The sequence below is a fragment of the Diplotaxodon limnothrissa genome, linkage group LG8 (genome assembly GCF_057381915.1).
Source record: "Diplotaxodon limnothrissa isolate DT_005_m linkage group LG8, D_limnothrissa_male_GT1.1, whole genome shotgun sequence".
Lineage (NCBI taxonomy): Eukaryota > Metazoa > Chordata > Actinopteri > Cichliformes > Cichlidae > Diplotaxodon > Diplotaxodon limnothrissa.
The window spans coordinates 9037540-9061428 of record NC_140603.1 but is presented as its reverse complement, the minus strand read 5'-3'; the positions used below and the strand labels follow the sequence as shown (position 1 = coordinate 9061428).

The window sequence follows — 23889 nt, the reverse complement described above, 5'->3', positions numbered from 1 at the left end:
TCACTTGCAATGTTGAACCTGGAACAACATTTTCATGATGGTCTGGGAACAACACCAACATGAGGATATCAGATCATCCATAGTTAGACACAGAATGAATGCAATACAATAGAAATCTTAAACATCCAAAGCTGCCTACCACTGCCATGCAGCTCCAGTGATACTGAAGGGCATCTTCTACTCCTGGCTCAATATCAGGGTCATAAGAGTCAGACCCATCAAGGACAAGGTTGTTTAAGCTGGACCACCATCTGTGGGAGCCTCCCTTGATGAGAGCTACTAATGGTGAGTGGACCACTGTGATGTTAGTCTTCAGTTTGAGGAGGATGGGAGTTTCCTGGAATGAAAGTGTGAATACCAGGCAGTAGCTCCCTACATTAAGCACATGCTTTGGGATTGAGAGAAAGGGTGTTGCATCCTCCAGATTTTGGAGAATGACTTTGTTTCCGGAAATATCAGTGTTGCCATAGGCACAGTCTGACTCGGTGAATACCTCCCACAGATAGAGAGTCTTGTAAGAAGAGCAATTAATATTCATACTTGCTTCAAAGAAACTTGTTCTAGACCTAAATATAGTAGACTGGCTTTGGACCAGGGAGGCCTGTGGGCTGGAACATTGAAGATCCTCCACCTCTATGTGTAGCTGTGAGGACACATTGCTGACACTGTTGAAAACTGTGACCATAACTTTGTATTTGCCGGTGTTATAATAAGTGTGGTTAATAGCACTTGACTCTGTCACTAATAATTCCTTGGACTCTCCAAAGTCCCACACATATTTAATATTGCTTCCTTTGCCCACCGTTGCAGAAAATCGGACAGGATGTTCAACAAATATTTTCTTTGAATGACAGACGAGCTTTACTTTCCTAACAGGCCACTCGACTGTAGCAGTCAGGTTTACTGTCTGAGAGCATTGTCCATTGCTGGCTGACACACTAACAAACAATGAACCACTATCCAAAGGAGTAAAGATGACTTCTTTTCCCATGAGCCAAGTGGGCCTTGACCTTTCCAAGTGAAACATCCAGGTGTAGTTGACTGGAAATCCACTTTGAACCTCTGCTTTGAATTGGGTTCCTTTCTGAGCTTCTAGAGTAGTAGAACAACAGTTTACAAGTTGCAAACCTTGAACTTGCTCAGTGATTAGAATGCTAGAGGACGCCTCTGCACTACTGACCTGGTTGAAAGCTTGAACTGTAACTATGTGTCTCCCGACTGGAAGACTTGATGTGGTGTATTGGCCCTCAAAAATATCATGACTTAGAGTCCAGTGTTTGTTTTGGAAAGTTATAAGAAAGCTTACATTGCTTCCTTTGGAGATTGTTGGAATAAATGTTACTTGTTTGTTACTACAGAAGGAGGACTTGCTATTGCCCAGCACAAGACCTTTGACTGCATCCTGGACTCTGACATTGTGTGAAACCATCTGCCAACTTATCTCATTGGAAACATTCAGATACACCTGGTAGGTGCCTGCATGTGGAAATCTGTAGATAAATGTTTGACTGGTTGAGGTGAAAATGTTCTGTTTAGCAGTTCTAGCTTTCCAGTCCCAATGCAGATCATTACCCTTGTGAATAAACCCATGAAAGGAAAGAGTAGCACTTGCATTGACATAAAATGGATGTGTCTTGTTGTCAATTTGAAAGTCTACATCTTGGACTTCTTCCTGAACCAAAAACGGTTTGGTGTTGTTACTCTGGCTAACAGCGTTCCAAACTACAACTGTGACAAGATAAGAACCCAGACTTGGAAAAGTGTAAAGCAGAAAAGGTTCCTGTGTCTGAAGGGGTAAAAGGTTAGCATTCATATGCCAAAGATATTGTAAGTCTGATCCGGTATCCACAAAAACAGAGATATTCACTACTTTCTTCCATGCCACAAAGTTTGACTGTACTGTTATGACTGCATTTTTTACACGTTCAACTACTACTAAAGAAACACTCTTGGTAACCTCACCCAACACATTGGAGGCTCTAAGCTGAACTGAAAGATTACCAGGTGTTCCAGGTAACAAATGAAAAAGTTCTCCTTCACCTGCAATTTGTTGGGTTGTTTCACTCTGTCTGGCAAGCCAATGGAAAGTAATGTTGGAGCCTTTGGTGACTGAAGTAGTAAACAACACTTCCTCATGAGTTGGTATATATTTCTCATTTATCAGGCTTTGACATTCAATCTGAAGTCCCTCTATTCTTTCAAATGCCTCAATTAAAATATCTGCCTCTCTTTTACTCAATAGATTCTGTGCTATAGCGCTTACTCGATACACTCCTGGTCTCGGGAAAGCAAATCTAAACTCATGAGTTCCCTGACTGGTTAAAGATATGCCTTCTACTGTCCAAAAGTAGCTGGCACTGCTAATTCCAGCACTGCTAACTGCTGTGATGACAGTTTCCTCTCCTACCACAGAATAAGGGTGGCTGGTGTGAAGTGAAAGATCTGAAACAGGGAGTAATACGTTCACTGTGAGGGTTGTAGAGTCCCGGCTAACAGCGTTAAATGCTGTTGCAGTGACTGTGAACTGACCCAACAAAGTAAAGACATGTGAGACGTTATGTTTCTGCTCCGCTGGTGACCCATCTCCAAAGTTCCACAGCACTGACACATTGGTGCCAGCACAACTGCCAATCCAAAATGATGCTACTGTATTGACAATCAGTGCATCACTTTGGCTATTGTGCCAAATAGAAAGTCCGCTCACTGGTTTTTGAATGGTAATGTTAACTTTGGCTGTTTTGCTGCTGACTTTGTTACTTGCTGTTACTGACACCTCTTCAACACCTTCATCTCCAAAGACAAAACACCTCTCAGAGTTTTCAGTTACAGCAGCAAGATCATAGGAGTTACTAAACCATTTGAACTGGTAACCCATCATCTGTTCAGGGGACACTAACACACCAAAGCATATTTGTTCGCCAACTGCCACCACATTCTTTGAGCGTTGCATCACAACATTCGTTATCGGACTTTGAACACAGACACTCGTATTAAATGAGCTACGTGTGAAAGAACTAAACACAGTCAGGTTAACATGAAAAATACCATGGCTTGGAAATATATGCATGGCTGTGGACTGTCCTATCACTACAGTTACATTTGAGTCTTTAAACAGCCAATGAAAAGTCAGACTGGATATGTTTCCATTCACCAGAGCTGTAAACTGCGTGTCTTTTCCACTCATGATGCATTCTGTCGGGAGAACACCTCTAATAGTCAAAGCATAGACCTCAACAACGATAGACTGAAAAGCTTTGCTGACAGAATTATAGACAGTCACTTTTACTGTATAGTTCCCTGGAAACTTATAGATGTGTGAGATGGAACCATCTGTAAGATTCTCCTGCTGGGACCCATCACCAAAGTCAAAATCCCAGAGGAGGTCAGTACCAGTAGAAACCTCAGCTTTGAAATCTGTAGCAGAGCCAACTTCACTTGATCTGCTGCTGGAGACAGTTAATCCAGAGATTTTCTCCATAACTACCACCACGTGCCAGGCACTAATGGATGAAACTGTGTTATTAGCCAGTACTGTGATGTTGTATACTCCTGCAGATCCAAACCTACGGCCAGTTCTAGCGTGGATGCTTTGGACAGCTTTAGAACCATCTCCAAAGTCCCATGTGTAGAAGACAACAAAAGCGGAGGGTTCGGTGGAAGCTTCCAGGTCGAAAGTCTGGTTGACAACAGGCACCAAAGTGGAAGGGGAAATGAAGAGGCTGATTAACAGAGGGCGGACATTTATCTTCATGGATGTTTCAGTGTTGTCATATTGATTGGAGACTTGAACGTGAAGTGTGTAGTCCTCTGGATTAAACACAGAAAATGAATTTTGCTTTATTGTACTAAATACTATAAGTGCATAGCAGTCAACCACAGTGTCATTTGTGGTACTTCCTACTATAGATTTGAGAAAATTTCAAAAATATTATCCTTTCTAAAGTGGTTAAAAAAAATATGAATCTCCATTAAAAGAGAAACAAATGGTTTAAAATATCTACATATGATTCTGGGGTCTCTGCCAAAAAGGCAACAAAGAGAAAATGTAAAAGTTAAATTAAATTAACTAAAAGTTAATTTAATGTTTGCTTAACTGGCTGTTTAAAGCACCATTAAACTCATATTAATTACCTTTTTGGCCAGCGTTTGTTGGAGAAACTAATTGTAAACATAACACTGCTCTACTGCGAACACATAAAGTCAATATGCTGAAGGAGTTTGCAATCATTTGCCTCATTACACATCAAGCAGACATATAGGAACATTAGTATTTAGAATCTGGTTTGGTTTTAACCAAAATGTGCAGCACTCCCAAATGCTCTAATATGTCCTCCAGACTTTCTAACAGTGTTGATGCTTGGTAGGTAGAATACAGTGGGTTTACTGGAGTTAGTTGCTAAAATCAGCTTTTTTGTTAAGAAATAGGAAGGTCTGATTAAAAGTGGCAGTGAACCAAAACATTAAAGACATGGGATGTAAAGTTAAAATAGTGAAAAATATTACAATAATCAGCAGTGTCAATAATTTAAGTCTTCTGTGTGTGTTTACCTGGGATCTGATAGCTGTAGTTTACCGAGTCCTGGATATACATTTGCTTCTCTCTTCTTGCCACATGTGCTTCCATGGCCTGACATGGAGCAGGCTGCGTGTGGATGACACTGCTACTGCCATCCCCAAAATCCCATCTAAGTGACAAGTTGCATGAAAAGCATACAAAAAGAGCTTTATGAGTGCATTTTCAGTGTGAGACTTTCTTGTCAATAAAAATTTCAATAAAAGTCTTGGGCGAGATGGCTACAGAAGTCCTTACCTAAAGGTAACTGGAAGGGAGATATCAACTCTGACCCTCACAGTGTAGAGGTGAGTAACATCCACAGCCACAACCTCACTGACTGACAGGAACTCTGGGTCAGCTAGCAGCGTGATTTCATCTGCAGTCAGGAGGATTTGCTGGCTCTGTGAGCTCACGGGGTTGGATGCTGTCACCTACAGATAGTTCACTGATTACTAAAACTGCTTTTTCAATCCTTTTTTCTATTACGGTAACTGTAATCATGAAATTTCTATTTGTTATATTTGCCAAATAATTTATAACAACTAATATCTGAGCATAGTGCACTTCTTTTTTTTTTTTACCAGCAGCTTATACTCAGCAGGTTTCTTGAACATTACACTGTAAGATCTCCCTTCATAGGCAAACTCTTTCAGGTCGTCAATCACCCATGAGAATTTTACTGAAGAGCCGCTCTCCACTGTGGCTGTAAATGACTACAAAATAAAACATAAAAAATGTCATTACATTAAACTAAGGTAACTAACATTACTTTCATATCCATGTTTAACTGTGATTGCAACTCTTACTAAAACACTAACTAAATGTAATACAAAATAGTCAATGGCCTCCAATTTAAGCACTTAAGACGGCTCAACCACAAGTGGTCCAGTCAACCACAAATATTTGATGGAGCTTTCCATACAGCTACTGAAATACAACTGATATGCAAGGTATAAAGAAGATGCACTGACACACTGTACTCCAGGTACAGAAGCACACTCACAGGCACACCAAGAAACCCCAGGTTAAGATTAAGCAAGGGAATCAAGTCAGTCAGTGATGTGTCAGCCTGAAACACTGTGGTGATGAACAAAGCAATGTGACCAGTGCAGAGAGCTTTCAGCAACTGATGGATTCAAATAGGAATCTTTGGTCCTATGCATTGTGAGCTGAAATATCTTGGACTTGATGAAATATTACACCAATGATCCACTGGAATTGTAAATTAATGTAGATAAGAAACATACTATACTTATCAACTTTATGTTACGTGTAAAGGTTCTTTAGGTATTCCTGCTATGAATTCTTGAAGTTATACTTGCAAATTTAACATTTTTTGCTAAAAACAAACAAAACCAAAAAAAAATCTGACAAAAAAAAACAAACCTCTGGAAAAGTTTTTAAGTTGCCAATTTGATTTCTCTGTAGTAAGAAAAATAAATAAATCTAAAATTGCCAGTGGCTGGAGTTATGTAGTATATTAGCTTTTTCCTGTGTTGGCCATCACACACACATGCAACCCTTATGTGGATAGACGGTTAAAATGATGGATGGATGGATGATTATGAACTATTGTCTGGGGACCATATGTGTCCTCCAGAACTTGGATAACAATTCATCTAGTTGTTATTAATTTCTTTTGGTTGCATTCAAACTGGCATAACAATTAACATAAACTGCTATTTTGAGACTCACACAAGCTATTTCGTTAAAATATATTGTTAAAAAAAAAACTTAGCATCTTTGTCACTGTTTCCTTTTTGGTGGTCTCACCTGCGATGTATCTACAAGCATCCTCAGGCATCCATGTGACTCAACACTAAGCCCCGTCACAGGCTCGTAGCCACAAACCTTCACGCTCAAACTCTGAAAACTTTGCACATCCATCACACTGATGTTCAGGATTTGAATTCCAGGTGATGATAAGACCAGAGTCACAGATGAAAACCAGGCATCCTGGGATTGCTTCCTACAGCCAAGTAAAGACTGAAACATATTTTCAGGACAGGATGGAAGAAACGGAACTCCAGTCTGGAGCACCGGGGCTGACCATGAGCTGCTGGCTTTTTCTCCAAACAGGGCCTTGAGAATAATGACAGTTGGGGCATTGATTTGGACATGAATCTGGTTCTTATCATCTGGGAGTGGGTGAATGACCTCAAGTTGGAATTTAGACCTAAGACTGGGATTAGGGCCTGTAGTAAGGGGCCTAATACCACTGACAGTGGCTGTCTCTGTCGGAGTATAGTCAAAGATGTCTTCATGCTCCGTAGCTCTGTGAAGGGTGTCCACATAAAGCATCCTTAGATTACACACAACTCCATCCACCCACTTGCTTCCTTGGGGCAGTAAAGTAACTCCTTCCAACCAGCCTCCCCACTCCATCCCCCTGAAGGACAGGTAACTTTGGCTCCAGGGAGAGTTTCGAGAGGCTTCACTGTTTAGGCAATGTAGAAATGTTCCAGAGTCAAGAGTGTGCTGTATAGCCACAATATCATCAGGGTAAACCACGATGGCTCGCTCTAAGAGGGACAGCTATTGAAAAAACGAACATGATAATGTGTAAAGAATTATTGTGGCATACGTTTTAAAAGGTGCATTTTCCAAAAAGGTTGCAAGATAATCAACAAACCCTTATGGTGTTTAGCTCGAAGGTGGGGTTTATTTTCAGAGGCAGGTCTGCCACCACGTGATAGAACGGTGGTAAGTCGGAGTATCTTGGGGGTAAGGCAAAGCCCCGATTTCTGATGGCAGAGTCGTAGGTGCTGCATGGACTGGTGGTGAGCACGCATGCCTCCAGTAGATGGCACCAGTGCTGCCCTGTGCTGCAGCCCCCTGTAGTGTTACACAGCGGTACTGCTGAGCAGCAGCTGAATGGATTAAGGAGAGAGCTGCAGCCTGACAAATAAAAAAGCAGATTATCACCTACAGTATCAGACAAATACATCCTACACCTCCTTCCCATTAGCACCTACTCAGCTCGACTCAACTTGACTCGGTTTTTAGCGTTTTCTATCAGGTGGTAACTTGGTTAGTAGTTGTACCTAGTCAGCCTGGGTTCCCATCAAGCTGAGTCAAGCAGAAAATGTGATGTCGATAGACTGCGTGCCATCACTGAGAGTGATGTCACTGAATAACCCAAGAGCCTGCATCATTTTCTGACTCTCTTCTTTTAGTCTTACAAAAGGCCATAAAGTGACCAGCAGGTATACATCACCTCAGTGTCCTCCAGTTTGTGTTGTGTTTGTGTTGCGTACAAATGACACACACTGCACACTTTGTGTTGTGTTTGTGTTGCGTACAAATGACACACACTGCACACTCTGCCTTCCTATAACTATCCCACCAACATTGAGGTAGTACTAAATTGTACTGAAAAATATCCCAAACTGAGTTGAGTGGATCTGAGCCAAGTAGGTGCTATGAAAAATTAGGCTTTAGTCACAGCTGTTTCAGTACCTGGAGGTACCAAGTGGTAGTTAGGGTTGCAGTAGGGCCGAAGTATCTGGACACGAGCCAGAGAGGACACAGGACTGGGCTGGACCACCAGTTCCACTGATAGCAACTGACCTGCATGACTGAACCACAAGCCTGGGAAAAGCTGCATCTGTGGGAGACATGGGAGCCTACTTATATACAAAAGTTGTGAGTGTTTCATCCTCTCCTTTCCCTAGTTTGGAATCACATAGCAGCCGTTCATCTTATAATATCCTATGAGTCCTTGAGTCAGGAGTCAGTGATTAAGCACAATACTTTACCTCTGCTGTGTGCCGTCCGATGTCTGGAACACTGGGAAGAAGCTGCACGTGGGTTTCCGCATATATGCCGGTCATGAGAGCCAATCCAATGAGGTAACTGTCTATCGATGGTAAAGGCGCTACAGGAAGATGAATAAAACAAAATCACCTCAGTCTATTTCAAATGACATTTTTTATATATTTGACCTGACCCATTGAGGCATGGACACTAACTAACAACAGATCCTTCAAGTCCTGTAAGTTGAGAGCTGGGGGGCCTGCATGGTATCCCACAGATGCACAATTACACTGAGATTTGGAGAACTTGGAGGCCGAGTCAACACCTCAATCTTGCTGTCGTACTCAAACCATTCCTGCTTTTCTTTCCAAGCTCCTTAGACCAGTCAAGAAATACTATTTCCATGAAATGCTGTGTATGGCTGGCAATAATGCTTAGGTAGGTGTTATGTGTCGAAATAACATCCACATGGATCCACAAGGATTTCCAACAGAACGTTACCAAAAGCTTCACACTGCCTTCGTCAGCTTGCCTTCAACCCATATTGCATCCTGGTGCCAGGAGTTCCCCAGGTAAGCGATGAACACATTAGTCCCTAATATATCCCACCCACTAACAATGTCATGATGACGAGAATAATTAGTGTTATTCACTTCACCTGTCAGTGGTCATAATGCATGCTTGGTCGGTGTTTAAATTAGGCTTTGCCAAATTATCAGCATGTTCAGTCGAGCTGTGTTTTTCTGTTTCCAGAGCTTGAGCTTTGCTTGCCCTCTGCTTTTGTTTGTTTGCCAGCTTGCCTGCCACCTGAAAACTACCATACTGCCTGCATTCAGTTCTCCTTCCTGCTTTCACATTCATGCGTGTTTCTGGTGTCCTTTAATGAAACAAAAATCTCACCATTTACTTCCATTTCACAGATGAAATGGTATTGTCCTGCACACTGGGCCTTCCTCCACCTTCCCAGTGTTCCCAGTGCCATCTGAGTGCACTCCCCTGGACTATCATCATCTTTGTCCCACCATATTGGACTTTGTGACTGAACAACCCCTTCCTGGTCAGAGTCCTGCAGCCATACCCACACAGTGGTTTTCCTAAAATACAAAATGTTACACATTCTGTGTTAAAGATTAAAAACAGGCTGAAGAAGCATCTCCTCCTGAGAACCAGGGTCATCATTTGTCCTCTGCAGTAGACACACAAATCACAAAAAAACAGAAAGTTCTCAGGAGAATATGATATGAATGACTGTGTATATTGTTTGTCAGACTCACAGTGGAAAGGCATGAAGAAAGAAACTTTGAAGTTCTAGGCTGTCAGCAGCTGCTAAGTCCCCTCCCAGGGTCGTTCTGCATGAAGCCCGTGCTTCAAACCATGACACTGCCATCTCTGACAGCCAATAGCATCGTAGGCTGGTCAGGTGAACCTGACTGCCTTGCGGGCAGGGAATGTTCTCTGGAAAGCAACAGCAAAACTTAGCGAACCACATGCAAGGAGTGCTTTCTTACATAACTCATGTGAATCACATCAGTGATTAGCTTTAAATCCAGCTGAACAAAGACACATTTGACAGAATCACATTTCAGCTTTTAGGTTTAACCTTGACGTTGTGTTTGTGAGACTTCAAAGCACCTGCTGGTTTTATCAGGAAATTTGAGCTACAGCACTGGTTTTAGGAGAGAAGCGCTACATGCTCCATGTGTAATGTTCTGTATGAAATACAGTCAATTTAGTGGGACAAACATTCCTCTTTAAAAGTTCTCTGTTACAAGTAAAATGCACACATTCAAACTGTGACAAGATCATCAGAAAAACTTTAAACTATGAAAAATTGAAGTATCCATTAATAATAATAATAATGGATTGCATTTATACAGCGCTTTTCGAGACCCTCAAAGCGCTTTTACAATTCCACTATTCATTCACACACTGGTGGAGGCAGCTACAGTTGTAGCCACAGTTGCCCTGGGGCAGACTGACAGAGGCGAGGCTGCCATATCGCGCCATCGGCCCCTCTGGCCATCACCAGTAGGCGGTAGGCGAAGTGTCTTGCCCAAGGACACAACGACCGAGACTGTCTGAGCCGGGGGTCGAACCAGCAACCTTCCGATTACAAGACGAACTGCCAACTCTTGAGCCACGATCGCCCCATTAGTCTCTTTTTACTCCTTTACTCTTTTTAGTCTCTTCTATCCTTTTTACTGGGCTGACACACATCATAATTCTTAATCTGAAAGGTAAGTACAAATGTCATATTAGCATGCAAACCATAAAGATTTAAGATTTCCCTCTGAACTGTTGCAATTGACTTACAAAATCAAATAAAAAGTAATTTTTACCTCATAATTGCACTCAGGTACAGGATCTTCTTTGCACTCAAAAATTATTATTTTATAGGCCTTATTACCATGAAGCGTTAATTTTAAATAAAATGCAGCTGAAATATATAAAATCAACAGTTTATTTATTGATAAAATTACCAAATATATGGTTGGTATAAATTCAATGGATACTTTTCAAACAAATTTCATTTGATCAGCTTCCATTAAATTTAATATTTGAAATACTTGCATTTCTTAAGTAACAAATTATATGGGGAAGAAATGCATGTAATTTCATATTTAAAGTGAACATTACATTTTGGGCATTTTTTTCTTTGTTGAGTGCAGTCGCACAGAAGGAAGCCTCACATATTAAGTAGATCCTCTTGGGATTAAACCAGGAATCAAATATTCAAACTGCTACAATGTCGAGATTTTGGGAAAAAAGTTAAATAGTTGGTAAAAGCTGGTAAATATAATATAATATTGTTCAACCCTTCAGTGATTAAAAATGTATCATTATCAACAAGAATTTCTTGAAATACATCAGTGAAACTGTTGTTATTTCCAGACTTTAGTCTGGTAATTATTATTAAACACCAATAAAGTTGGTGTTTAATAATAATGATTTTTTTTTAGACTTACAGGAGGTGGCAGGTAATAGTTACATTGTGATAGCAGGATTTAATTTTGAAAGTCTGTCATTTTAACACATGTTCATAAACTCCTAAATAATGGAGCACTATCATTTGATGAAGAAGGAAGTTTTATTTTGAAAAACAAAAAACCATAGCTTTAAAGCATCTATGAAAATATTTCATATTTTGAAAAAAAAGGTTAGTTTAAAGAACACTTTTTGATTGGCTGGTACAAAACTAAACACAATGTCATCTGTCTTCTTCAAAAATATATGTTTAAGTTATTTTCTATTACATTTAAGTATATTGCACTTTGTCTTTAACTCGGTTTAACTCACTTTAATAAACACCAACGTTATTAAGCTTTATTAAAGCTTTCTGAACTTTCTTGCAGTTTGTTAATGTGCTGACAAAATTTGTCCACAAACAGCCACCAAGCTGGCAAAGTCCTCGCTAAGTAAGTACGCATTTCCAGGACTACGTTTCTGCCGCACACACAAGGTGAAAATAGGAGTCACATTCTCTTTAACATTAAACAAACAGCAACATATACAATAAAAGCCATAATGCACAATCCTTGCTGTATACTGACAACACATGTAAAGTGGATGAAGAGTGCTACAACAATACTGTCGTATTCTGTGATCTCGTCTTCAAATGTAACCAGACGTTTTCTGAATTTTGAAATTATTTTGAAATGTTGAAGCTGATACTGCAGTTTTTCCAGAACACAGCTTTTCTTTTCCATTTAGTAACCTGGTACAAACTTAAGATTCTCACCTCCAGCAGTTGTGATCAAAACCATGCAAATAATCCAGGGTAGAGAGTGTTTCTGCGGCACAAGCATGGCTCTCATCTTGCCGGGCAAATCACGCATGGAAACAGAGCATTGTAGAAATTAATTCTCTCCTTGTATTACACTAGATTTGAAGATTCTCCTCATCTTAAATTTAGTGTCTTATCTTCCTTTCCATCCACTTCTGTGCCTTCTGCACACACACACATCTCCACTGGGCCCTCCTTTCCTCCTCCTGCACAGACACTATGAGTTATGGTGGTACTGTTGTTTTAAAGGCCTCTTCTCTGTTCTCCGTGAGCGCCTGGGTGACTTTTACTTTGTCTCTCAGCAACAGCCATAGAAGCAGAGTGGACAGAGGAGGCCTGAGCTGCTCATTACCATGTTGTAAAACCTCCTGGCACTCAAAGGAAAGAAGCAGACTCCCTCAGGCTGGATGCAACTAAGGGTCCTGACAGAAACGAGCCTCACAGCCCAAAGAGTCACTGCAGTAGTTGTTTTAGCTTCACAGCACAGTGTGGCCACAAGATTTTTTTTTCTGTTAGAGCTAGAAAGGTCACTCTCCTGCAGTGTGTCCACACACTGTTGTCTCAGCAAGACCTCACCACTTACCCAACAAAGGCTCTGTGACGCACACGCAAAGACTAGATTTGAAAGGCAGGATGCCATCCGGGTTGCCTGGAGAGTGAACAAATCATGTAGAGCAGGGGTGGGGAACCCCAGGCCTCGAGGGCCAGTGTCCTGCAGGTTTTAGATGTGTCCTTGATTAAACACAGCTTATTTAAATGGTTAAATGACCTCCTCGACATGTCTTGAAGTTCTCCAGAGGCCTGGTAATGAACTAATTGTTTGATTCAGGTGTGTTTACCCAGGAGGAGATCTAAAACCTGCAGGACACCAGCCCTTCAAGCCTGGAGTTCTCCCAACCCTGATGTAGAGGGTGGCGATAACGTTGCATTAACTTAGAAGTTTCTGTATTTTTATTTTTATTTCTTTATTTCTTTTTTCTTTCTTTCCCAAGAACTTAAAATTCTATAAAGGGACCAAAGTCACTGGTTTCTGTGAAGTATATAATAGTTCAGTATTTATGGATTCAAATGGTTTTCTACCACAAAGCAGAAAAGAAACAACTCTTAAGTCAATTTAAAAAAAAACTTTACCGATACAAAACTTTAAGATTCAAATTTTGCTAATGTTCTACAGCATGTTGGTCAGCCTGACATGTTCGTATAATGTTCGTGTTCTTTTTGGTTCAGGCACATTGCCTCCTACAAATGTTCAATGTTTTTAGTCTTATTTTATTGTGGTAAATGTACGAGTGTTTCCCACTTCTATTTGTATTAACTTCCAATGGGTTGTTATATTTTGTTTTATTATGTTATGTTTAGTTATGTTAAGAATATGTGATCTGAATTCATTAGCGCTAGATATTAATAATGTTGCATCCAAGCAAGACTGGGGCTGTGTGGTGTCATCTTATATGGAAAATACTCCTGGTTCAAGACCAGTAGGATGCATGCCCAGCCTAAAAAAAGGGAAAGGAATGTTGTGCCAAATCAAATGTGGATCCATCGGCTGTGGTGACCCCTGGGTGATGTAACCTTTCATGAAGAGTGAAACTAGCAAAAAACTTTTTTGAGAGAGAAAAACATCACTGAGGTTAATGAGGGAGGTGGAAACACAGTTGCAGACAATTAACCAAAGGAGATGGGGAAGTAATGCAAGCCACAGAGAACAACACTTACCAAAACATAACAGGAAGAGAGACACAACCCAATGGAGAATAAGATTAACTTAACACAACTAAACAGGGAAGGAGAAAAATAAAAAGACCGACACAAAGACGAGAGTGAAGGAACAGAAAGGGAACTGTTAAGGGAACTGACAAATCTAAAGTCATTTATAACTAACAGAAAAACTACAGGCACAAATAACAATACCAGGAATCAGATGGGCTTACTCATAAGCATAAGGCATTACAAAACAACATTATTGACATGTACATTAGTCACTTATCAAAACCCAAAAGGAATAATGAACTAACAGCAAACTGAAAACCATGGGTCCAAGAGCCAGGAAGCATGGCAAATATGGGATTTTATTCCATTTCATTTCACAATGTCAGTTTTCACCATGACTTTATGTATTTTTAACAAATTTTCCTTATATTAACTCAGCAATGAAGTGAATAAAATTTCATCTTATGATTGAAAATGGTCCATTAAAAAAGTGCCTATGCTTTACCAGTTACATCAGACTGACCTATAGGTAACTGTGAACTGAAACAGTTACAGCACTAATAAAACTACAACTCAAAATCAAATTAAAGTTCCTGAAAGTGTGGACTGCAGCTCATAAGGGTTCCCCAAAATAATTATCTGCATTAAAAATCGGATTTGCAAAAAATCAGATTTGATTCAAGTCAGTTAATAATACTGTTTTTTGTTTTTGTTTTTTTGTTTTTTACAATTTAATAGACTATTTATATATTTTGCTATTGCATCTGTTAAATATCTATTATGCTATCTATATTTATTTTAAGCTTCAGTTTGCCATTGCAAATAAAAGTCACTAGGGGGCAGCAGCGGTACGTCACACAAACACACCATCGAGGAAGAGCAGAAAACAGGAAGCAAAGAAGGAGGCTGTTGATGGTGACATATCTTAGGTAATGTTAAACGAAGAAAACATAAGGGTTTAGCTTCGTTTCTTTGAAATAAGCACTGTTAAAGGATGGAGATGTTTGCGTACTAACGGGATATTTGGAATTTAATATCTATTTGGGTTTTTTCACTGTGGTTTTAGGGTGAATATTAGCGAAGCTATTTATCGTCCGCGAAGTAGTACTGATAAGAAACACTATACGTGTGTGTATGTTGTATGTCGTGTAGAGATGCGATGGGTAACTTCCTTAATATTAGAGGCATGAGTCGGCATGTACACAGTGTAAGAAAGTTAAACTAAATCTGTCCCATTTCTTCCTACAATACAGCCTCACGGGGGAAAATCGCAGTACTTCTAATAAACGGTTGGTTTAATTATAAAAGCCTTTATTCCTTTTTATGCCGAAGGTTTCCAGAAGGTTTTATTTATCATAAACAAGCATAGATTGATTAATTGGATGCATCGATCGGACGATTAGTTTTGCGAATATAAAATTGTAAAGATTTTGAATGAAGTTTGGTGGAAAAAGTCTTAATGACCAGCTTAAACTTTAACGCCTATATATACTATTTTTTTTTCCGGAAATAGAATAATAACTTTATCTTGCCACTTTTATCCGAGTCAGATCTGAAGCCTTATTTATATTTCACCTGAACTTTGGATTCTATGTTTTGTTGTTGTTGTTGTTGTTTTCTTTAACCCTCTGATGCATGAATTATGAAAGCCTTGGTCAAGATTTTTTTCTTAAGTGCTTTTATTCTTCTCAGGACATGAAAAAAAATGTTTAACTCTTTTTTTTCCAAAAATATGTTTTTTTATAAAGTTATAAACTTGTCCACTCCAGTGGACTACATGCGCCTGAGCACTTAGCATGAAATACTGTGAATTTACTGTAAAAATTAATTACCTCGTGTTCTATTGTAAATATACAAACACTTGTTTGCTTGTATCCTTTGAAAAACATCTCAGCAATTTTTTTGGAACTTTCATCTCATAAGGCCCCAATGTTTAGACGTAAATAACAAAACCAATCAACAGTCCTAGCTGTGAATCCTACACCTGAATATGGCAAACTATCTCCAACAAGAGAAACATTTTTGAGTCTACACAGTTCTATAATGATGCAGGACAGTATTACCAAGCCCTTAGTAGCATGCTGGAAGAAAACACAAACTGACATCTTAGTCTCTGCATCTCCAAACAGTTCTATGTTCATCACACCTAGGCTGTGCGAAAGTTTGCAACGCATCCAGGGCACAATGGCACACAGCATTGCATGCAGATGTATTTGGTCTTCCGTGTGCACGCAACATCATGGCACCTGTTTGCATTTTTCACCTCGGTCAGTTGGGGCCAGTGATATCCTGTGGCAAACCTGACCTCACAGGCTACTTTGATGACTGCTCTCCACTTCACGGGTTGTGGGGTCCCACTGGGTCTTCCTCTTTTGCATTGCTGGAGGGTGAATCTCTTCTCTTGTTACTGACAGTTCTTTCCCATACAAGTTGGTGTTGTATGTTATATTATCAATTAGATCTGCTGGAAACAGATGTCTGAAGAAATCTATGGGATCCTTCCCCTCCACATTCAATTTCCACTCTCCTAGAAAAGGAGGCAAGTCTCCAACCAAGTCATTGTCTTGGACTTTCCAAATATTTTTGCGGGCTTGAGTATGGTCAGGTGCCATGTACCCATCTCCCACAGCTCCCTGATCATACTGACCTTCCTCTTCATCCTGCCCCTCATCGTTCTCACTTTCTGCATCCTGACTGTCTGTGTCTTCATCATCCGTAGTTCCTATGTCTCTGTTCTGCTCTGGCAGCCACTCTCATCATCACTGGACTTATCACTGAACTCCTCATCACTGCACTCATCAATGAAATCATCATCACTGGAGCTGGATGGAATTTCCTGGACTATTCTGTACGCTGCCTTATTCTTTGCTGCATTTGAAGTCTACAAAATATGATAAAATAATTATTATAGTAACTCAAACTACAGCTGATCTGCACAGAAATATATATTTTAAATGAGTAGCTTATAAATGTAACAATTATATGCTTAATAATAACCAAAACAGTCCCAAAAAACAGTGAGACAATTTATGACTTATGTTAAAAAAATATAGTGGGTAATGCATGATGTCCACTACAGTGGACACATGGTTAATTGTAGTTTTCTACATATTAGACATAACAATTTCTTATTCCAAACAGATAATATCCTTCCCTAGATGTTACTGCATATCATCATATTTTTTTTACCTGTTGGGCTCTTTTAGCATAGAAGGATTGACAGGATATGCCAGCAGTGGTCGGCAGGGGTGACAGTTTGTCTGCCATCTTTGATTCAGAGGAAATTTACTTGCAGTTGCACTAACTGAACACTGAATTGACCTCAATGGAGCATGGCAGCAGAGAGCACTCTAGAGGCTAATATGCAGTTCCACCATAGAAACCAATGCATTAAAGAGATATGTACGTTTTAGTAGCTGTCCACTCCAGTGACCACTATGCATCAGAGGGTTAATACAAAACACTGGTTGCTGATTTGGTGCCCTAAGGACACCAAATCTGTTTTGAGAACAGATGACGTTGACAAACAGAAATGCACTGCGGTGTTTGTATGAGGACCATACGTTTGTATATTTGGTGTGTTATTTATTCTCTGTCTTTGCATTTGCAGCAGGTTCTATGCTCAAGCTAAGGACCGCTGAAGAAGAGAAAAGGAGTTGTGAAATTTCCCAGCTGAGGCAGGCTGTGTTACAAAACAATGACAGACTCCTTGATGAGATGCTCTGCCAAGAAATCTACAAGAAAGTCATCAACTGCAGAGGTGGCTGGGGCATTGCAGGCACACCCCTGCATGCTGCAGTGTCTAAAGGCCACCTCAGCTGTCTGCAGGTCCTTCTAGCTCACGGTGCCATCATAGACTGCGTGGACGTCAAGGCCCAGACGCCTCTGTTCGCAGCCGTTCGAGGGAAATACCTTGACTGTGTCTTAACTCTCCTCAAAGCTGGCGCCAACCCCAACGGAAGCTCGTCCAACAACTGCTCGCCGGTCCTCACTGCTGCAAGGGAAGGCGACGCAGAGATTCTAAAGCAGCTACTAAAACACGGCGCTGAGGTGAACTCCCGCGCCAAAGTCTTACTGTGGACCTCGAGTGCCAGAGTCTCCAGTGGGCCGCTTTATTTGGCTGCTGTTTATGGACACATGGAGTGCTTCAAACTGCTGCTCCTCTACGGGGCAGACCCAGACTACAACTGCACTGATGCCAAGCTGCTGAGCTCTGACAAGCAGCCCAAAACTGTGCTGGAGATGTGCCTTAGGCACGGCTGTGGCGTGGAATACATCCAGCTTCTGATCGACTTCGGTGCAAACGTCTACCTCCCCACGCTGATCATCGAGAAGTCGACGAAGCAGAACGAGGCTGTGGAGCTGCTGCTGCGAGAAAGAGGTGTCGGACAGATTCTTCAGCGCTTTTTCACTTCAGATCTTTAACACTACTGATGACGATGTAACTGAAGGAGTGCTAAAGTTTTATCTATGAAATAAATACATTTATAATATGACTTCTAACATTTATCCTCCAGGCATCTCTCCTCACTATTGCTTTACATACTATATGTTTGACTAGCATTTGTATTTAACATTAACACACTTTGTAGGTGTGATTTTTTTTTTCCCATAGTAAAAGCTAAAATTCTTAAATAATGTACTTACAATATGTATACAGCAGCAGTTATATGTTCCACTCAGTTTTATTTATATAGTGTCAAATCACAACAGCAGTCACCTCAATATGTTTTACATTGTAAGTTAGAGATCCTACAATCAAACAACCACCGTTGAGTAAGCACTTGGTGACAGTGGGAAGGGAAACTCCCATTTAACAGGAAGAGTCTTCTGCCAGACCCAGGCTCAGGGAGTGGCAGCCATCTGCCACGACCAGTTGGGAGATTGTTAAATATATGTTGGATGTCTTGTTTAGTAATAATAGTTACTGTAAACTTCATTAAATATAAATAATATTATTATCATTCATGATATATTGTGGGTATAACTTTGTTCTGTTTTGTCTCCAGGAAATCCAAAAGCTTTGACCTCACAGTGCCGACTTGCTGTGCGGAGACACCTCAGAAAGATCAACAAGATCAACTGCATCGACCAGCTGGAAATGCCCACAAGTCTCATCAACTTCTTGCAACACAAAGCAGCACCAGTCACTGTTCTGTAGATAGTGAAGGTTAAGTTATTTTATGACCTGTGTTTTGTTTTGTTTTTTATTTTAGCTTAAGCTTTTATTTGCAGGATTTGAGCCCCTTTGTCCTCTTTTTAAAATGGCTTCTGTGTGAGTATGCATTGTTCTTGCTCTTAAGACTGATTCTTCAGCTAAAAGAATAAAGGTGGATTATTGTTGTGGAATTGTAGTTCTTACACTTTACCTGTCCAAGGTGTGCCCAATCTCAAATGAACTGTTACAAAGGTTGTTTGCACTGGAGTTCCCAGTGCAGTCATGTTCTTCTCCTTAATGATTATAGTCAGAACAATATTTTCTAATTCACACGCAAATTTTACTTTACACTCGATTCGTCAGTTATGGAGTGTCGAGACCTGATGGAGGATCTGGTATCTACCTCAGGATCGTGCAGTCTCACCTCTGAGATCCATCACACAGAGGCTGATGTTGGTAAATGTGTACAAGCCCAGTTCCAAAGACAAAGTTGTTATGCTTCGTGACACTCAAAGTTGGGATTAGGCTGTAAAAGTAAGTGGTACTAAAAGAAATGCCTCGTTTGTGCCTCTGTCCCACTGAGCTGTCAACAAAGACTTTGATCCTCAAATATTTCCAAAAGAACAGTGACCTTAGACAGGCAAAGTCCTGTTGCTTTGCACATTATCACAATTCTTTGTGATGATATTATATAAATAACTGCCAAAAACCAGGACAAAAAAATGTAAGGGAGTCAGACTACTCCATTCATCTGGTCTGAAAACAAATACTACATGAGAGGGGAGGAACTGACATATGCATAAAAATGGACACAAGAAGAAAAATTATATGAAGTTGGCTAAAATGAGAGACATTAATCTCCAAAATTAAACAAACTAATTATTATCTTACAAATATAGATCAAAAGAAAGGCAAGAAAGTTGGATTTCTAACATTTTCTTGTGACAACACCATGCAAGAATATTATTTTGTCAGTGGTTATTTTGTCCTGTCTCTCATCTATTCAGTATGTTGACATAGGTCTTCATTGGTGCTTTGTGACCTTTTACCTTTTCCGTTCAACCATTTAAACATGAACCTCAAAAATTGAAGGAAATAACCTCCAACACTGCTGCTGCTGCTAACTTCTAATCTTTAGGTGAGTTGATACCTAACAGCTTCAGTTTGTAATCCTGTTGCTTCTTAGCCTGGGACATTCTGCAAAAATATCTTCTAAGAGCACCACCCATCCAAAAAAACAAGAATATTTATATCTGATATATTTTTAGGAAGGGTGCAAGAAGGATGTGATTTGTACTTACTGTGTCCCAAAGAGCAGATCACTAGCAAAAAATCTTTAAGTACTTTTATTTAGGCATTTGCATGAGCTGTTTCTCAAAATCAGAAAGAGTCAAAGAGACAGTCAAAGAATTCCCCAAAATGTTCAGATGATGACATTTTTTGTAGAATATGTTAAAAGATTTTATACTTGTGGAAATTGCTTCTCAAAAAATACACAATCATAATCAGCACAAGGAAATTCAGATTAGGTGATATTCAATGGAGCATGACTAAAGTCAGATGAGCACTGAAGTTAGGATTTATCTTCTGTGTAAATCAATATGTGAAAAAGATGTGGCCACAACCATCTAGAGATATATATATATATATGTAGATGTGGGAAAAGTGAAAGGATTCGTGTTCAGTCTCTGGCACGATGAGTCAGTGCTAAACCTGCAGGTTGCTGTGCCAAAAGAAAGAAAAACAGAAATCTTCTTGTTAAACCATTGAAAAAACAAGGGGGAAAGTCCATTTAAATAAGTTTAAAAAACATGTTTATAATTTCAAAAATTGTTAAAGATTCTGTCTCAGATAATGTTAAAAAAAAAATTAAAGCTTTTTTTCTTTGTTACTCTCATGACAGCAACTAAACAGGAAATGGGTCAAACACTATCTCCAGAGCAGGAGGAGATGGCCTTTGAAGGTATTGCTGATATGCTTAGCAATGTTTTACAGCTGGATGAACTTAAAATTGACAGGTGAGCAATTCCACAACCAAAAGACAACGAGTGTCCTTTAGCGTTCCATTCGACATGATTACGTTCCAGTTTTAATGATGACATTCTGTTCAGCAAGATGAAGTTCCATCAACAGGATAACACTCCATTCAAGACGGTATTCCATTCTTAAATAGGACATTCCGTTCTACATGATGACATCCCATTCTTCATTCAGTTTTAAATAATGACATGATGACGTTCCATTCTAAACTGACATTTCATGCTAACGATGACATTCCCATCTGCATTATGACATCCTATTAGACACAATGACATCCCATCCTACCTGACATGCTACGTTGTGCCATTCCATACTAGTTTATGAGGTTACATTCTAGACGATAAAGTTCCATTATATATGATGACGTTCCATGCTACATGATGATATATCTATAAGATCTCTACATCAAACAAAATACAAAGCAGAGACATACATGATTTCAATGTAAATTCACTCATTTTGTTAATCAGTTGAGTTTTCATGTAGAGCATTGTTTTAACACTCTTTTGGTTTTAATACCAAGAGCTTTGTGTTTAGCATTAAACATTTGCAAAGTTAGTGATCATAGGAGCAAACTGAACCTTTCAAAAACTGAAATAAAATGGGCAGTAAAAGTTAATCAATAGTTAATTAAAATATAATAACAGCATGAGCTAAGTTCCTTGTAGAGTGCTAAACTAATGGGAAACAAATATCCTCTCAGTTCCCTGCAGAGATTCTCTGGGCTCAACTCAGCTGAAGAGCTGAACAATTACAGAGACCACGTCTTGTACAGTGGAGAACTCAATCAGGTCGCATCTATTGTGAGAGAGGTGGGGAATGTTCTAGGTGGGCTCAGCAAGGTGCCTCATGCTGTCGGACTGGGAGCTCTCATCATTTCCTTGGCCTTAGACGTGGTGGCCAAAAGCCTAAATAAAGAAACCATGGGCACAGCTGAAATGTTAGAGAGGGTGTTCGCACAGGAGAAGGCCAAGGAGGTAAGAACTTAAGAAGTTAGCACTTAAAAGTGGTGTTCATTTGGATGCGTAATGTAGCTTACTAATTCACTTTTTTCCTTGTAAAAAAAAGTCCTGCTGATCAACATACAAAATTTGCCTTAACATTCCCCTCTTTAACTGTGCAGGTGCGAGATCTGATGCACGAGTATTTGAAGCGTATGCAGATCAACCTGAGAGACCCACAACTTCAACTCTCTGACACCCGTCAAATTGAGATTGCTCTTAGTGCCCAGCTCACACGGCTAAAGGTACAAAGCTGCCAGCTTTCATTTGTAACAAATCATCCCTGAATAGGGGATTTTACAGAAGTATTCATGTATAGAAATGTTCGTAATTAACCCTATGATGCCGTGTACTCCAATTTCTTTTCTAAGAACTCCATGCTGATAGATGAACATATGGACACTCAGTTTCTGAAGCAGTGGGTGAATGGAGCTGCCTTCCACACACAGATGCTGATCCATCAGGCTCGTCTAGAAAATGCAGGAGAACCTGATGGATCCAGAGCCGTGCGTGCGGCAGGGATTTATCAGCAGGACATGAACCGTCTGATGGAGAAATTCAAGACCTTGATGAGAAATCGTGATGATTCTCAAAATGCCAATAAGATAATAGAGATTCTGTTTTCTAAACCTCAGATTACCTGGACGAGGGATTATTTTTCAAAACTGCAAGCAAATATTCCAGCTCTTGTGAGGCAAAATGCTGACTTTGTTATCAAAACCTGATTTTGATCATCAAGCATCAAGCCACAAGTAATAAACTAAAATATTTGAAACAAGTAATTTTTTTGTGGCCAGTACAGTTATGTAAGGGTCCAGTCTGATCTACTGGCCTGGGAATCCAGTGGAGGAAAATATATTTCTATCTTGGCCAGTGAAACCAATCCGACCAAGAAAATCAGTCGCCAGTCAGTTGGTCTTCCCAATTCTTATGTCCTAAATCTCTTTCATTTTTACTGCAATATACTGCTCTCTGATGGCTTTGTGTGTGTGTGTGTGTGTGTGTGTGTGTGTGTGTGTGTGTGTGTGTGTGTGTTTGGTTTAGTGTTTTGTTTTGTTTTTTTAGTTGCTCATGTGAAGCACTTTGTAATTTGGATTTTGTTTAAAGTAAATGGATGAGCCATATACAATTGGAAGGAATATGGGTAGAGTTTGGTTTTAAACCTTTGTGCCATCGCACCTATATTTGTTACTTTCTCAGGACTTGAATAACATGTTTACTATCTTGTAAATTGGTTTTATTCAAAAGCCCATCTATATTTGTAAAAATCATGATTTAAGCTCTGCATGGAAGGGAAACATGTCTATAATTACATTCCTAAGCTCTCCTTAGATGAATTCCTGAAATTAAAAAGTGGCCCACAGACCTATTCTAGAAAGTATAACAACCCCGTTTATGATCTACATTTTTTACCCTTGCATTGATGCTACATTAGAGTCATAAAACAGAGTTAATGCCCATAATTATTAGAGAGTGGATACTAAATTTGATGCTTTTAGAATCACCAAAATGTAAACTTGAAAGATAGATTTTACAAGTACTGTAGTTTATGTGTGGTTTATGTCTGCTTTTCCTAGTGTGTGAATGACTCTGCAACAACAAAATCATACATTGTTTCTCTTCATCATCATGTTACTTCCTTAAATGGGTCCGCAGAAGGAGCATGCTGCCGGCTAAATAAGCTAGACTGAGTTACAGCACAATGGTGGTTCCTCATCAGTGTTAATATCATTCACTAAAAAATTTATTCATGATTTTGCTGATGAAAACACAACAATAAATTTAAAAAAAAACTATAATGAAATGTCTCTGTTCCTTCTTTGACAAATAAAAAAGAGATAAAAACAGAGAGATGAGCTCCAAGCAGAACTAATGAATTTACGTA

The 23889-nt window shown here is 39.7% G+C and overlaps 3 protein-coding genes and 1 pseudogene across 4 annotated transcripts in view; 2 read left to right on the top strand and 2 right to left on the bottom strand.

Moving 5' to 3' along the window:
* The window catches only part of pkd1b (polycystic kidney disease 1b), a 42138-nt gene extending 22755 nt beyond the window's left edge, over positions 1–19383 (bottom strand). Inside the window, exons 1-11 of the mRNA XM_085361219.1 lie at positions 19367–19383; positions 9586–9766; positions 9212–9405; positions 8314–8432; positions 8015–8162; positions 7188–7453; positions 6329–7090; positions 5137–5268; positions 4811–4986; positions 4549–4685; positions 140–3807 (exon numbers count right to left, since the gene is read on the bottom strand). Coding sequence (XP_085217345.1) covers positions 140–3807; positions 4549–4685; positions 4811–4986; positions 5137–5268; positions 6329–7090; positions 7188–7453; positions 8015–8162; positions 8314–8432; positions 9212–9405; positions 9586–9698 — 5715 coding nt within the window. The 5' untranslated portion in view covers positions 9699–9766; positions 19367–19383. The remainder of the gene's footprint in view (positions 1–139; positions 3808–4548; positions 4686–4810; positions 4987–5136; positions 5269–6328; positions 7091–7187; positions 7454–8014; positions 8163–8313; positions 8433–9211; positions 9406–9585; positions 9767–19366) is intronic.
* On the top strand, positions 14678–19145 carry LOC146626266 (ankyrin repeat and SOCS box protein 12-like). Its single transcript, XM_085361220.1, has 3 exons — positions 14678–14734; positions 17416–18186; positions 18815–19145. Exons 2-3 carry the CDS (start codon positions 17424–17426, stop codon positions 18964–18966), a joined length of 915 nt encoding a protein of 304 aa, XP_085217346.1. The 5' UTR covers positions 14678–14734; positions 17416–17423; the 3' UTR covers positions 18967–19145.
* On the bottom strand, positions 15838–17072 carry LOC146626267 (uncharacterized; annotated as a pseudogene).
* Positions 19384–20034: 651 nt separating the features above from the next.
* LOC146626264 (uncharacterized) lies at positions 20035–23773 on the top strand. Of its 2 annotated transcripts, XR_014906463.1 has the most exons (6): positions 20035–20101; positions 20867–20981; positions 21707–21980; positions 22127–22249; positions 22376–23011; positions 23049–23773. XR_014906463.1 is itself a non-coding variant. In XM_085360414.1 (5 exons), the coding sequence occupies exons 2-5, from the start codon at positions 20881–20883 to the stop codon at positions 22727–22729; spliced, it is 852 nt and encodes a 283-aa protein (XP_085216540.1). In that variant the 5' UTR covers positions 20035–20101; positions 20867–20880; the 3' UTR covers positions 22730–23773. The 2 variants fall into 2 exon arrangements, 1 of the variants encoding a protein (XP_085216540.1); XM_085360414.1 differs by having other exon boundaries at positions 22376–23773.
* The last annotated feature ends 116 nt before the right edge of the window (positions 23774–23889 follow it).

What these genes read in the sequence shown, in the direction of transcription:
- LOC146626266 (XM_085361220.1), top strand. Translation starts at nt 17,424, where the DNA reads ATGCTCAAGCTAAGGACCGCTGAAGAAGAGAAAAGGAGTTGTGAAATT. An exon ending in GCTGCTGCTGCGAGAAAGAG is followed by an intron (nt 18,187 to 18,814) that starts GTGTCGGACAGA and finishes TTTTGTCTCCAG; the next exon opens with GAAATCCAAAAGCTTTGACC.
- LOC146626264 (XM_085360414.1), top strand. Translation starts at nt 20,881, where the DNA reads ATGGGTCAAACACTATCTCCAGAGCAGGAGGAGATGGCCTTTGAAGGT. An exon ending in GATGAACTTAAAATTGACAG is followed by an intron (nt 20,982 to 21,706) that starts GTGAGCAATTCC and finishes ATATCCTCTCAG; the next exon opens with TTCCCTGCAGAGATTCTCTG. An exon ending in CCCAGCTCACACGGCTAAAG is followed by an intron (nt 22,250 to 22,375) that starts GTACAAAGCTGC and finishes TTCTTTTCTAAG; the next exon opens with AACTCCATGCTGATAGATGA.